Below are 13,047 nucleotides of genomic sequence, written 5' to 3'. Positions count from 1 at the left end.
AGGACTCACAACCCTGGGTTTAGCAGGCCAATGCGCCAACCACTGAGCTGTCCCTCCCTCCTGTGTCCTTCTTTGCAGTGAGGGGAAATATAGTTTAGAAGAGGATCTTGATAAATGGAGACGTGTTGGAGAGAGAATGGATGCAAAATTAGCAGAGGAGGAAAAAAAAGTACTGTGAATGTGAATAATGTGAACACTGAAGAATAATGGTTGAAACTAGGTGGGCAGACAATGCCAAAAACGCAAAGTTTCAAGTATATGGGCTCCAGACTCTGGGTAAAAGGACGGTGAAATTAGAGCTTGGATAATAAATGCTTGGCTCAAATTGAGAGAGAGAGAGAAGTGGTGTAATATGTGACAGGAAGATACCAATAAGATTAAAAGGGAAAATCTATAGAATTGTGGTCCATCCAGTTTGAAAGTATGGCTGGAAGTATTGGGCAACAAAGAAGAAAAATGAGCAAATGATCGCATCCACAGAAATACGAATGTTGAGATGGATGAGCGGTGTAAACAAGAGAGTCCACATGAGGATGTAGGAGACAAGCTCAAAGTAACACTCATAAATGGAAAAAATGAGGGAGTGCAGGTTCACATGGTTTGGTCATGTAAAATGCAGTCCTGACAAGTATGTGGATAAGCATCTAACAGATCAAGACTGAAAGAAAAAGAGGCCAACTCAAAACAAAATAGTGGGATGTCATAAAGGAAGACATGTTAGCATATGGTGTGATAGAGGATATGGCATTGAAGAGCGCTCTTTGGACTGAAGGACTTATAGAGTGGACCCCATTTGATGCAGTTATCACATGCAAGAAGAAAAAGCATCAATGAAGGAATTTAGCATGTTGAGTAAGATGCTGTTGAAGGACATAGTAGGGAACAAATGAGTGTGTGAAGTGAAATAGTAAAGGGAAATAATTCTTCTAAAATAAAATGCCAAATATTGTTAAGAAGCAAGATGGAAAGGGCTCATACTCATCTCAAGTGCACAAAATGGTTTATTTTTCTGATTCTTGAATGTGCCATTGAAGGGAACTTTCATCAATATTTTAAAAAATGACTAGCAATTTTTGCTTGTCCAGTTTGAGAGAGCTTAAAGTGCTAGATTGACTGACTGCTCAGACCTACTGGGGAGCCAAGGGTTGACCTCAGTTGGCTAAGTTGAAGTAAAAATGTTAGCTTGTATCTATACTACAGAAAATGTCAGGGTTAGCTAATGCTTGTTTGTTGTTGGCTAACATGTTTTTCCTTATCTAGACATACCCTTTCTAGTCCTGTGCGTTGTGGCTGAGCTAAGATGAATTCACTGTGGAATTCATTGGCTTTAGTAAGTTTTGTGTTGATTCTCCCACAGCATTTCTACTTTCTTTGAGGTGTGTGAGTAGAGAAGCAAAACTTATTAAAGCTAGTGCCTTGGACACATCACAGTGGATTCTACTGGAATAGTGAGAGGGAGGAAAATTGAGAACAGATAATTGGGGAGTAACAGCTGGTGGGGAATAAGGGGAGGCAGATGAGGAAAAAAGGGAGCACACCCTTTATTTATTTATTTATTTATTTATTTATTTATTTATTTATATTTTTATATATAATATATTAAAAAATATGCTTCTTGCCAAGACTCCCACCCGTTGATATATCTGAGAAATTTGGAAAGACCTGACAAGCTGGGTGTGACAAGTGGTGAATATGGATATGGTGAAGGCTGGGAATGAGGAAGGTCAGGGGACTTTAGGGGGCCTAATGAGTTTTTGTATAATGGGCATGGTAAGCTGGAGAGGCTGGCATGAAGAGTTGGATTGCTATCTTTCTCCACCGCCACCCCTCTCCCCCAAAACTATGCATGTATGACATACATTGCAGAATGTGAAACTGTTTAAATGTGAATAGATTGTCTTCTGAAACTTTCTTAGAGGAATGATAATTGGATCACTGCTGTTCCTCCTTCCACCTGTTATCTTGGCAGCTATCTCTTCTCCTTTGTGCCTTCAGTTAATTAAAAACTGCTCTTATCTTCATGGAAAGGTTTTGATGTGCCTGAAACTTGATGTAGATCAGGTTTCCAAGTTCAAGGCTGACCTATCCATATCTCTTGAGGGGTGGGGAGAGAAGGATGTGTCCCAATGTGATCCTCGAGAGTTTCTCTCTCTCCTTGTGCTTTCTGCTATGCATGCATGAACGTAATTTAGGGCCCTGTGATCTAAGCAGAATGAAGCATATGTAATAGCAAGCCATGTGATGAAAGGCCTCTCTGGCTCAGAGCCAGAACATAACAGTAAGTCCTGATATGAAGTAATGGAGACACAAAGTAATGGAGATGAATGCCAGAGCTGTTCACTGTGAGCCTGCTAGCCTCAGAAATCGTGTGTGTGGATTTTCCTGTATTCACTTTGCATGCAAGGTTAATGTTCTCTTAATCCTTTTCAGCTCTGTTGGTACATTTGCCCGGGCCCTAGACTGCAGTAGTTCTGTCAGACAGCCAAGTTTGCACATGAGTGCTGCTGCAGCTTCCAGGGACATCACACTGGTAAGATTAAGAGGATTTTGAGAGAAATGTAAAATATGCACCTCTGCTACGGCAATAGGCACATGGAAGGATGGGCAGGTGGATTGTGATTGAGATTCAGCTACTGCTTTTGTAAAGGTACAATTAGGTAAATGCTGCAATTAGATTACTGCCAACCTTTTTTGAATTTTATTGCAATGTTTTCTGCCCAGTGCTTCTCAGTCATCTCCTGTGGTACACACACTAAGTAGCTGTCTTGAAAACAACAGATTAGTTGGCTGTGTGTAACATGATAGCTTTGGAACACTGCATCTGATCAATTCCAAAAAAATCAGGGAATATTCTAGCCATCAATGGGTGAAAAAGATCAGAACAGAAAACTTGGCTATCAAATATATTGTTCCCTACTAGTGTTTGCTAAATTTCAGTACAGCTTGTTCCTTCTCTATATTGAGTTATTTATAACTAGGGCCCTACCAAATTCACAGCCGTGAAAAATGCGTCACAGACTGTGAAATCTGGTCTTTTGTGTACTTTTACCCTATACTATATAGATTTCACAGGGGAGACCAGCGTTTCTCAAATTGGGGGTCCTGACCCAAAAGGGAGTAGCAGGGGGGTGGCAAGGTTATTTTAGGGGGGTAACAGTATTGCCACCCTTATTTCTGAGCTGCCTTCAGAGCTGGGCAACTGGAGAGCGGCGGCTGTTGGCCAGGTGCCCAGCTCTGAAGGCAGTGCCCCGCCAGCAGCAGCACAGAAGTAAGGGTGGCAATACCATACCATGCCACTCTTACTTCTGCGCTGCTGCCTTCAGAGCTGGGTGGCTGGTGAGTGGCGGCTGCTGACTGAGAGCCCAGCTTTGCAGGCAGCAGCGCAGAAGTAAAAGTGGCAATACCATACTATGCCATCCTTACTTCTGTGCTGCTGCTGGTGGCGGTTCTGCCTTCAGAGCTGGGCTCCCAGCTAGCAGCCACCGCTCTCCAGCTGACCAGCTCTGAAGGCAGCACCACTGTCAGCAGCAGCACAGATGTAAGGGTAGCCATACCGCAACCCCCCCCTACAATAACCTTGAGACCTCTTTTTGAGGTCCTTTTTGGGTCAAGACCCCTACAGTTACACCACCTGAAATTTCAGATTTAAATAGCTGAAATCATGAAATTTATGATTTTTAAAATCCTGTGACCATGAAATTGACCAAAATGGGCCGTGAATTTAGTAGGGCTCTATTTATAATAAAGTTCACAAAGTGGTGGTATTGTAAAACGTTACTTATATCACAATGATTAGTATTTAATGAGACAAAAAGGAAAATTCAAGCTGTGTTTCAACTTCCTGACAGCGAGATGCATGAACTTGTTGAAGAGTCTCCAAAGGAAAATATTGGAAGCCCCAGTGCTTGGATCATTTCAACTGAACAGGACAAAGCACTGTAGAATAAATCCATAATGCACAAAACTATAAGAACAGTTAAGGTTCCTACGGGCAAATAACCTGTAACTTAAAACCACCGGAAATAGAGTAAAGCCTTCACCCTGTATCATCTCTCTCGCTCATCACATCCCTACCCCAAGCAAATCATCAGTTATCAACCACAGACAAGCTTAACTCTGCCCTAGTTGGTGTGGTTTTGATTGGGGTGGTGTTTGCACTTTGGAACTTCAACTGTTTTTAAGGGATTTTTGGTTCTATATTAGGTTGCAGTTAGTAAGGTGCATTGATATGTTTTTTTTTTTTTGTAATGTAGTTGTTATTGATTGTGAGTAAAAGAAGATGCACAATAAATTTGAGTTTGTGTGTCATGTCCTCAAAGGCCTGCTTCATCCATGGATGGAATCTAACAGGGCTTTCCCATTTGCAGTTTCTATGATTGTACCATTTCATTAGGTTTTTACATCTAGTGACTGAATCAGATTACTGCTTGGGAGTAGATGAGTAGAAATTGTGGATGCGTGGGATCAACTTTTCCAAAAAAGCGCCATTACTAGATGACCATCGCATCCATTTACTAGTAGTGAATGGTCAGTCTAGGACTGGGGAAGTTCTTACTAATGTATAGTAGTGGAATATTTTGCCCCCACAATTACAGCATGTGGGATATGTATAACACATCTGATTCTTGTCACTGGTTTCATTTCTAAGCGTTTTACTATTTGTATGCCCATCTTTTGTTAATTTTATTTTTTAAACTTCTGTTTAGTTCCACGCTATGGACACTTTGCACAGAAATGTCTATGACATTTCCAAGGCGATCTCTGCCCTTGTGCCACAGGGTGGGCCAGTCCTGTGTAGGGATGAAATGGAAGAGTGGTCTGCTTCTGAGGCAAATCTCTTTGAGGAAGCACTGGAAAAATATGGAAAAGACTTCACTGACATTCAACAAGATTTTGTAAGTATAAATTGAGGCTGTGCAATTTAATTGTGCTCTGCTCTGGGACTTCATCTCAAACAGAGTCTGAGCTAGAGTGGCACTTGGCCTTTTGTTCCTTCAATGGCCTGAAGTGGAGCCAGCACAGCATGATTTTACCTACCCTCCGCCCCATTTCTGAAGTGAAGGCACTGTACTTGAAAGGCATTTATTTTATATGGCCACCAAGAATGGTTGGTGCCTCTAACAGGCACTGACTGGCTTCTCTGTTAGGAGGAATTATAGTCTATAAAACACTTAGCTGAAAGGCTTCTGTCAAAAGATTCTTGTGAATTTCAATGAGACACCAGCTTCTTGTGATGACTGTGGCTTTTTCTTCATATCCCTAGCTTCCATGGAAGTCCTTAACCAGCATAATAGAATATTACTACATGTGGAAAACTACAGATAGATATGTTCAGCAGGTAAGAGAGATTCAGCACAGCCCATTGAATTTTAAAAGGAGCTGCTTTTGTCTTTAAAGGAGGAGTATTGATGCTTTGAACTTCCCCTTGGGAATCAGTCCAGCAGGTGGATTTCACAGTGCTCCAAAGCACTAGAAATATCTCCCTTGCAACAGAATTCTTCAGCCATCATATAGAAGTCTGGGAAATATGTGGGGTTGCCATGTGTGTTCCTATCATGTATGCCCCATAATTTCCTGTCTATGTTAGAGGAGCTTTCAAATGACTCTTTGGAATTTGTCTCAAAAGTGTGGGAAGGGGAACAAAACTAAAATCTTGTATATTGCTGTATTTAAGGTCAGCATTAATTTTAGCAGGAACTTACCCAGGAATTTCTGTGTGAGAGGAGGATGCTGTGTAAAACAGCCCTCCCTTGACTGTTCCTTACCTCGGTTCTCCAGTCTGGGAGCCATGAAGAGGCAAAGTGCTTGCTGTTCATATGGAGGTGGTTCCGTGCAGTCAGAGTATTGTGGGAGGAGGTTGATGCCTGGCATTCCTTAACCCACACACTTACCAGACAGTTTTGGCCACTAGTTGCGCTCATTTCATCCATCTTTGTCTAACTGTGAAGATAAGGTGATCCCTTAAATAGAATACAATACAGAAACATAAAAATGGGTTCTGTAGAAATCTGGTTACTGAAAACTAGCTGTAAGAGTTGGGTAGAGTGGCAGAAAGGTTAGTTGCAAAGGAAGATAAAGGTGGATCAGTGTAAGTATTTCTGATATACCCATCACCATAATATTTAGAAATACAACGAGGAGTCCGGTGGCACCTTAAAGACTAACAGATTTATTTTGGGTTTTTTACCCACGAAAGCTTATGCCGAAATAAATCTGTTAGTCTTTAAGGTGCCACCGGACTCCTCGTTGTTTGTGGATACAGACTAACACGGCTACCCCGCTGATATTTGACGTAATATTTAGATCTAATACACTTACTCGATTTTACAATCCAGTTGTACTTGAGAGAAGAGCACAACAGTCATATTCTGCTAACTCCCTCCAATGGAGACTTTGCCTGAGGGTAAGGATAGATGACTGGGTTGTGGCCCTGTATTGCCATCTGTACCATCCCTTTTCAGAGTAGAACACTTCCATTGTGGTATTACAGATGGATCACACAGACACACACCCCTCCCCCCCCCCCCCCCCCCCCCCCCCCATAAAGAGTTAAGCACTAGGAACTTGGGACAATGAAAGAAGCTGGTGTGATGGGGAAATGTTGACAGGAACCTATCCTTTTCTTTCTCTCTCCACTGTGGGCACCACTGGCACAGTAGTTGCCTGCTTCTTTACTGCTATGTGTGGCTATCATTATGGGGATAGATACTGGATAGGCACACTTTCCCTGTACTGCTGATAAGGCAGCTGCTTTGAGGGGAATCTGCTTGTCTCCTTCCTTTTGTAAGGTACTCCTTGATTATACAATGAAAACTCAGCCCCCTGGAAGTGGGGGCAAGGTGGCTGTTCTCTGAGAAGTCTGTCAACCAATGAAAATTGTGCTGCCCACTCCCTAGTTTATTAGAGTCAAAATTGTATATCTGTCTGATCTCTTGTGTATCACTGGCCACTAACACTACCCTGCACCGCACACTGAACCCAACACTTTGATCTAATTTCAGCTATCACAGCAGACTAGACTTCTATGTGCCACAGTCAGAGAATAGGAGGCACCAAGGTGCACCAGTGCCTGAGGTCTCCACAGTGTGAGGGAAATGATTGTGAGATATAGCCAGACAATCCTGGCAAGTGACCTGCAGCCATGTGTTGCAGGGCAAGGTGAAGAATCCCCAAGATCACTGCAAACCCTTGGGTCTAGCCCTTGATCTTAAAATCTCCAATGTGTGTACTTCTGCTTGATTTACAAACTGCAGACCTTTTGTTTACTAGATAAATGGTGTGATAACCCTATGCTACAAACTTATTTTGGGAAGGTCTCGAACGGAGTTTGTATATGTTTTGGAAACAATGCATGTTTCCATTCCTTTGATAGATAACATGCATAGGATAGGCATAGCATCTCCTTTTTGAACAAAATCTCTTCACAGTTTCTGAAATGATGCAGCTGGTCAGGAGAGTGAGTGAATAAGAGGTTGTACCAGTTCAGGTACATTCTGGTTGGGTATGAGCTAACAAGAAGGACAAGCCCAGAACGCTTAAGAGATCTTTCTTTGAACACACACATTCCTGTTGGACTAAAAGAGGATGCAATGAGTGTCCTTTATGAGAAGTTGTCTGACTGCGGTTTTGGAAACGGATTGGTTGAATTCACAGAAGACTCTTTGGTTGACTCGTGATGGCAACAGTTGATTTTCAATGGATATTTCTGTATCAGAAAGGGAATACATGACAGCCGCTAATGCCAAGAAGTGAATTTCATTCCTGTTCATTAACAGACCTGTAGGTGCTAGGGGTTGAATTGCCAGACTCCCAGTTAAAATGGTGTGAACATTTCTTTTATTTTTTGTTTTTCACTTTAACTTTCTCTTTTGTGTTTAAGAAACGATTGAAAGCAGCGGAAGCAGAAAGCAAGCTAAAACAAGTGTATATACCCAACTAGTAAGTATCTTTCCTTATTGATGAATTTCCCATTTCATTATGGATGTTTTATATAGTAGCATTCTCCTTTGCCTGGCAGTATGATGCACTGATTTTATTTGTAAAACTGAAATAGAGCAGCCATCAAATGTCCATGTCAGAAGAATTAACAAACTGGATTATTAAATAGGTGAGTAAGGAGGAGTTCTGGTTTCGAAGAATAAATTAGCAATCAGTCTAACTTGGATATATGTTCATCACCTGGAACCTGTACCCAATAAGTCTGCCATCTGTTGAGTCCAATGGAAGGCATTGTATTGTAACAGACTGACCAGAAAATGACTATCTCTAGCTATTTTTTACAGCCTACTGGCCAGTGGATTGAATGTACATGTAAATGATATGTCTGGCCTTTTAAGTGTCTGAGTTGTGTGTTTCTTACCAAACACATTGGGCAAAATGATGGCTAAGAGCCAGGGGAATGCATGGAGCAGGTGCTGCAGAGGAAAGCTTAATGCCGCTTGTGCTCTGGGTGGAGCTGGCTAGGAGTGCGCATCCATTGCTCTTCCTAGTGCAATCATACTGCTGCTTGCACATCCATGGAAGGCAAGGCCATGCTCCTGTCTTGCCAGACCACTTGGCCAAGGAATGCTTTAGACCAGGGGTCTCAAACTCAAATGACCATGAGGGCCACATGAGGACTAGTACATTGGCCCGAGGGCCGCATTACTGACACCTCCCCCGCCCGCTGCCCTCGGCCCCGCCCCCACTCCACCCCTTCCATGAGGCCCCGCCCCTGCCTCGCCTCTTCCCACCCCTTCCCTGCCCCCATTCCAACCCCTTCCCCGAAATCCTCACCCCAACTCTGCCCCCTCCCTGCCCCCAGGGGGTGCAGGAGGGGTGCAGGGTGCAGCAGGGGGATCAGGGCAGTGGGTTGGGGTGCAAGAGGGGTGCGGCAGGGGGCTCAGGGCAGTGGGTTGGGGTGCGGCAGGGGGCTCAGGGCAGGGGGTTCGGCTGCAGGAGGGGTTCGGGGGGCAGGATCTGGCCCGGCGTGTACCGGGGGCAGGGCAGGCTCCCTGCCTGTCTGCCCTGCCCTGCCCCTGCAAGAGGCTGGAACATGGGGAAGGGGGGGCGGAGGGGCTGTGCGTTTCTGTTGCTTGAGGCACCGCCTCCAGCAGCTCCCCGTTCCCGGCCAATTGGAGCTGCTGGGGGCGCTGCCTAAAGTAACAGCCACACACAGCCCCTCCGCCCCCCCCTTCCCCACGTTCCAGCCTCTTCCCGGAGCTGCGCAGGGCAGGGCAGGCAGGCAGGGAGCCTGCCCTGCTCCCGGTGCTCGGCCGCTCTGGTAAACATGGGGGGGGGGGGCTGCGAGGGGCTCGCAGGCCACAGAAAATCACCACGCGGGCCGCGTGTTTGAGACCCCTGCTTTAGACAGTGCTGGTGGGCTTCCACCTTGGACTCCCAAGGCTAAGGTTGCCTTGTGCATGGGTGCACTGTGGGTGGAGGAGCTCTTTGTGTTCTCTTCACCCCAATATAGCACACTGACACAGGGTTGTAAATAACTTGGCTCTTAAAATTTTTGAGCCTTTTTAAAAAATACAAAATCTTTCATAGTCTTATTTTTCACATAAAATATGGATTGGTGATTTTGTTAGATCAGGAGTGTAATGGACAAAAAGGGGTAGCTAGTAGTTGCTGAATAATAATAGGTCTCTTCCGCCTCTAGATTTTGTTGGCTGGGAGATGACTCCTAGAAATTGTGTTTCCTAGTGCTTTGTTTAATTTAATTCTTAAAATCTAATGCAGTGGGGCTTCTGCCACTTCCCTTTGGAGTCTGTTCCACAGCATAGTATAAATTACTCTTAGGAAGCTGCTTTTGGATGAGGAACTCAAATTTTCCCTTTCTTAATTTCTTCCCTGTACTCCTAGACGTACTCCCATGTGTGCTACCCTAAATAAGTCCTCTCCCTCTTACCCTTCAAATACTTAAGAACTCTTTTTTCATGTGTCCTTTCAGCCATAGCTAAATCAAAATTTATATATTGCGCTTGCAAGTCGATCCCCAAATCCCTGATCATTTTTGTTGCTCTCTTCTGAATTCCTTGCAACATGCCAATATCAATCTGGTAACAATGTCCAAAATAGAATGTAATATTCAGAATTAAGTTGAATAGCATTTTTCTCCCATTATTATTCAGTGGTAATATCCTTTATGGAAGCTGATACTATTCACGGTGACACTGGATATCAAATTAGACATAAATGCATAATATGATAAGACAGCAAAACAAGTGCCATTTTGGATTGTAGATACAAAGGATATTAACAGAAAAGACAAATTATTCCCCCTCTCAGTTGCTTTGGACACATAATAAATGAAATTGTTCGTAGTTTTCTGTATGGGTTGGTTAGTTTTCTCTATTTGTGTGAACGGTTTGCCTTTTTCCCAGCCTCAAACATACACGTGAAAGTAATCTGTTATTTGCAATGACACTGATGTCATACCATGCAGGATACATCTGTAGGTTCCTTACTTGTATGTTCTTATTCTTCTGATGTGCTAAGAATTTTAAATACCATGAGCCTCATTCCTTAAAATCTGATTCTCTTGGTCAGGGCTGTAACCTCAGTCTGCAGTTGGTGGGACTTCACACTTTGAAGCCTGCCATCACAGTTCTGCTTGACCAAGTGGGGAGAAGCCCTGTTCTGCCCCATGGTGCTTTGATGCATTGTGGAAGATGGTGGAGCTCATTGGGTAGTCAGAGCTGGCTGAAAATTTTCCGACAGAATGCTTATCTGTTGGAAAATGCTGCTTAGATGGAAGAAATGTTCCATGCAAATTGTGTCTTCCCACAGAAACGTGGCAGGTAAACTGGTGAGAGCTGTTTCCTGCCAGCCTGGGCTCCCCCGGCGCCTGGGCAGTCTGACTCCCAGGGAGCTGGGCAGCATAGAGAATTGAGCAGCCTGGAGAAAGCCAAAAAATTCTTCCAGTTCTCCTGAAATGGAACTTTTCAGAATGTTTCCTCCTGCGAAAGACTTCAGATTTTTGACTCTTTATCCCAATTTGTGGTGATGAATTTTCTCCCACAATCAAAATTTTCCATGAAATTTTACAGCCAGGTCTACCAGTCAGCTAATCTGGGGAAGGCTTTCACACCCCATTCCCTACTCCGCTTGTTACCCTCAGCACAAGCACTCATGCAGCGTTCTGGTGAAGGGACAGACGATGGGTGGAAGAGTCCAGTCTGCAAAGCGGGGACCTTCAGCTCTGCTTCGCAGATGCCTTTCACCCTCTCCCCTTGACACAATACTAAGGGATGAGTGCACAGGTGACTTGAATGGTAATGTACTGTAATTTACATGGTAAGTCTTTAAGCAAGTGTAACATACACTGTCCTCCACTTCTGACCTTCTCAGCATGTATCAGGGAAAGCTGCAGTCCTGTGCACAGCCCTCTTGTCTCCCCCCAAGTGCTATTACTGCCTGCCTGTCAAATTTCAGATCAAGACATGGCACCGAGACAACTCATGACATTGATGGATTATGTCTTCCTAGCCACTGGTAGTGGTCATGTGCTTGTTTGATGGATTTTTACTACATTTGGACACTGTGGTTCATTAGGTTATGGTAGGTGTGGGAGGAGTTGAATGGCTCCACTCATGCTGTAGTGATAAACATACTACAAGTACCTAAATGCATAGAAACAGGACCTGGTGTGGCGTTGGCTGGTTAAACTACTGGGCCCATTTCTGTTTGAAGATTTAACAATAATGATCCATGTTTGTCATCTTAGGAATAAACGATTGTCACTTGCTCCAATGCTGACACAAGACCCACCTAGAAGCAAGTAAAGCTGGTCAGTGTTTGCCCTAGAATTTCACTGCAAAGAGTGATCTAGAAAGCCCTTAGGGAATGTGTGCACTGCAAAACAACAACAACAACAAAACCCTGCAGCAATGAGTCTCAGAGCCCTGGTCAACTGACACGGGCTCATGGTTTAGGGCTAAAAACAGTGTAGATCTTCCTGTTTGGGCTGGAGCCTGAGGTCTGAGACCTTCCCTTCCACCCACCTCCCCCCTTGCTGGGTTTCAGAGCCTGGGCTTTGGCCTGAGCAGGAACATCTGCAGTGCTACTTTTTAGCCCTGGAGCGCAAGCCCGAGTCAGTTGATCTGGGCTCTGAGACAGTTGATCTGCCTGGGTTTTGTTTGCTTGCTTGTTTGCACTGAGTGCATGGTACCCTAAGTTAATTCAGGACACTTTTCTCTTGGTCTCTGGGCGCTTCAGCTGATGGAACCCTAGTTTCCTCTTGTGCTGATAGTGGGAAAGGCACTTGAGAGATGGTAGGAAGAGAAAATAGAGCCAAAGCTGTGGTGTGTTGTTAACTATCTGTGGTTCTTATATGTCCCCCATTACCAAAGTAATAGGCAGAGGTGCCTCTTAAGGCATGTCTACACTGGCAAAGTTACAGTGCCAGCAGTTATAGCGCCGCTCAGAGAGCGCCAAAGGAAAACTCCTATTGTGTGTTTACACTGACAGCTGCCTGCGCAATAGCGTGTTCACACTTGCGGCGCTGTTCGGAGTGGTGCGCTCTGGGCAGCTATCCCACAGAGCACCTCTTTCTCTTTTGCTGCTAAGACTTGAGGGAAGGCGGAAGGGATCGCAGGCCATCCTGGGTCCTGTCCCAATGCCCTGTGAAGCATTGCTTCGCATCCCGGCAATCCCTGTGCTTCCATCCGCATTTGACGCCATCTTTCAACGGTTTGTGTACTGCGCGCCCTGCCCTGCCTCTTTCTGGCTGCAGGAATGGATCCCGAGCTGTTGACAAGAATGCTGTTTGCACTAACCAACACATCATGAGTGGCAGTGGAGTTATTCCTTAAACTACAAAGTCAAGAGGAGTGCGACATTGATCTCACCACGAGTAGTAGCTACGACATGAGATTTCTTGTGGCATTCATGGAGGTTCTGACCACTGTGGAACGCCCCTTTTGGGCTCAGGAAACAAGCATTGAGTGCTGGGATCACATCGTGATGCACGTCTGGGATGACAAGCAGTGGGTGCAGAACTTTTGCATGAGGAAAGCCACATTCATGGGACTGTGTGATGAGCGCGCACCAGCCCTGCGGCAC

General features: G+C 44.6%; 1 protein-coding gene across 3 annotated transcripts in view; it reads left to right on the top strand.

The window, feature by feature from the left end:
• The window catches only part of LOC112107419 (metastasis-associated protein MTA1), a 160,933-nt gene that overhangs the window by 81,059 nt on the left and 66,827 nt on the right, over positions 1-13,047 (top strand). For all 3 annotated transcript variants that reach the window (XM_026656152.1, XM_026656150.1, XM_026656151.1), the window contains exons 8-11: positions 2,431-2,530; positions 4,707-4,895; positions 5,264-5,338; positions 7,880-7,938. In XM_026656152.1, the coding sequence (XP_026511937.1) occupies positions 2,431-2,530; positions 4,707-4,895; positions 5,264-5,338; positions 7,880-7,938 (423 nt within the window). The remainder of the gene's footprint in view (positions 1-2,430; positions 2,531-4,706; positions 4,896-5,263; positions 5,339-7,879; positions 7,939-13,047) is intronic.

Source organism: Terrapene carolina, unplaced genomic scaffold (assembly GCF_002925995.2).
Source record: "Terrapene carolina triunguis isolate 2854851 unplaced genomic scaffold, T_m_triunguis-2.0 Scaffold212, whole genome shotgun sequence".
Taxonomy (NCBI): Eukaryota; Metazoa; Chordata; order Testudines; family Emydidae; genus Terrapene; species Terrapene triunguis.
The sequence above is the reverse complement of the archived record's forward strand: the minus strand, read 5'-3'. Positions and strand labels throughout refer to the sequence as shown.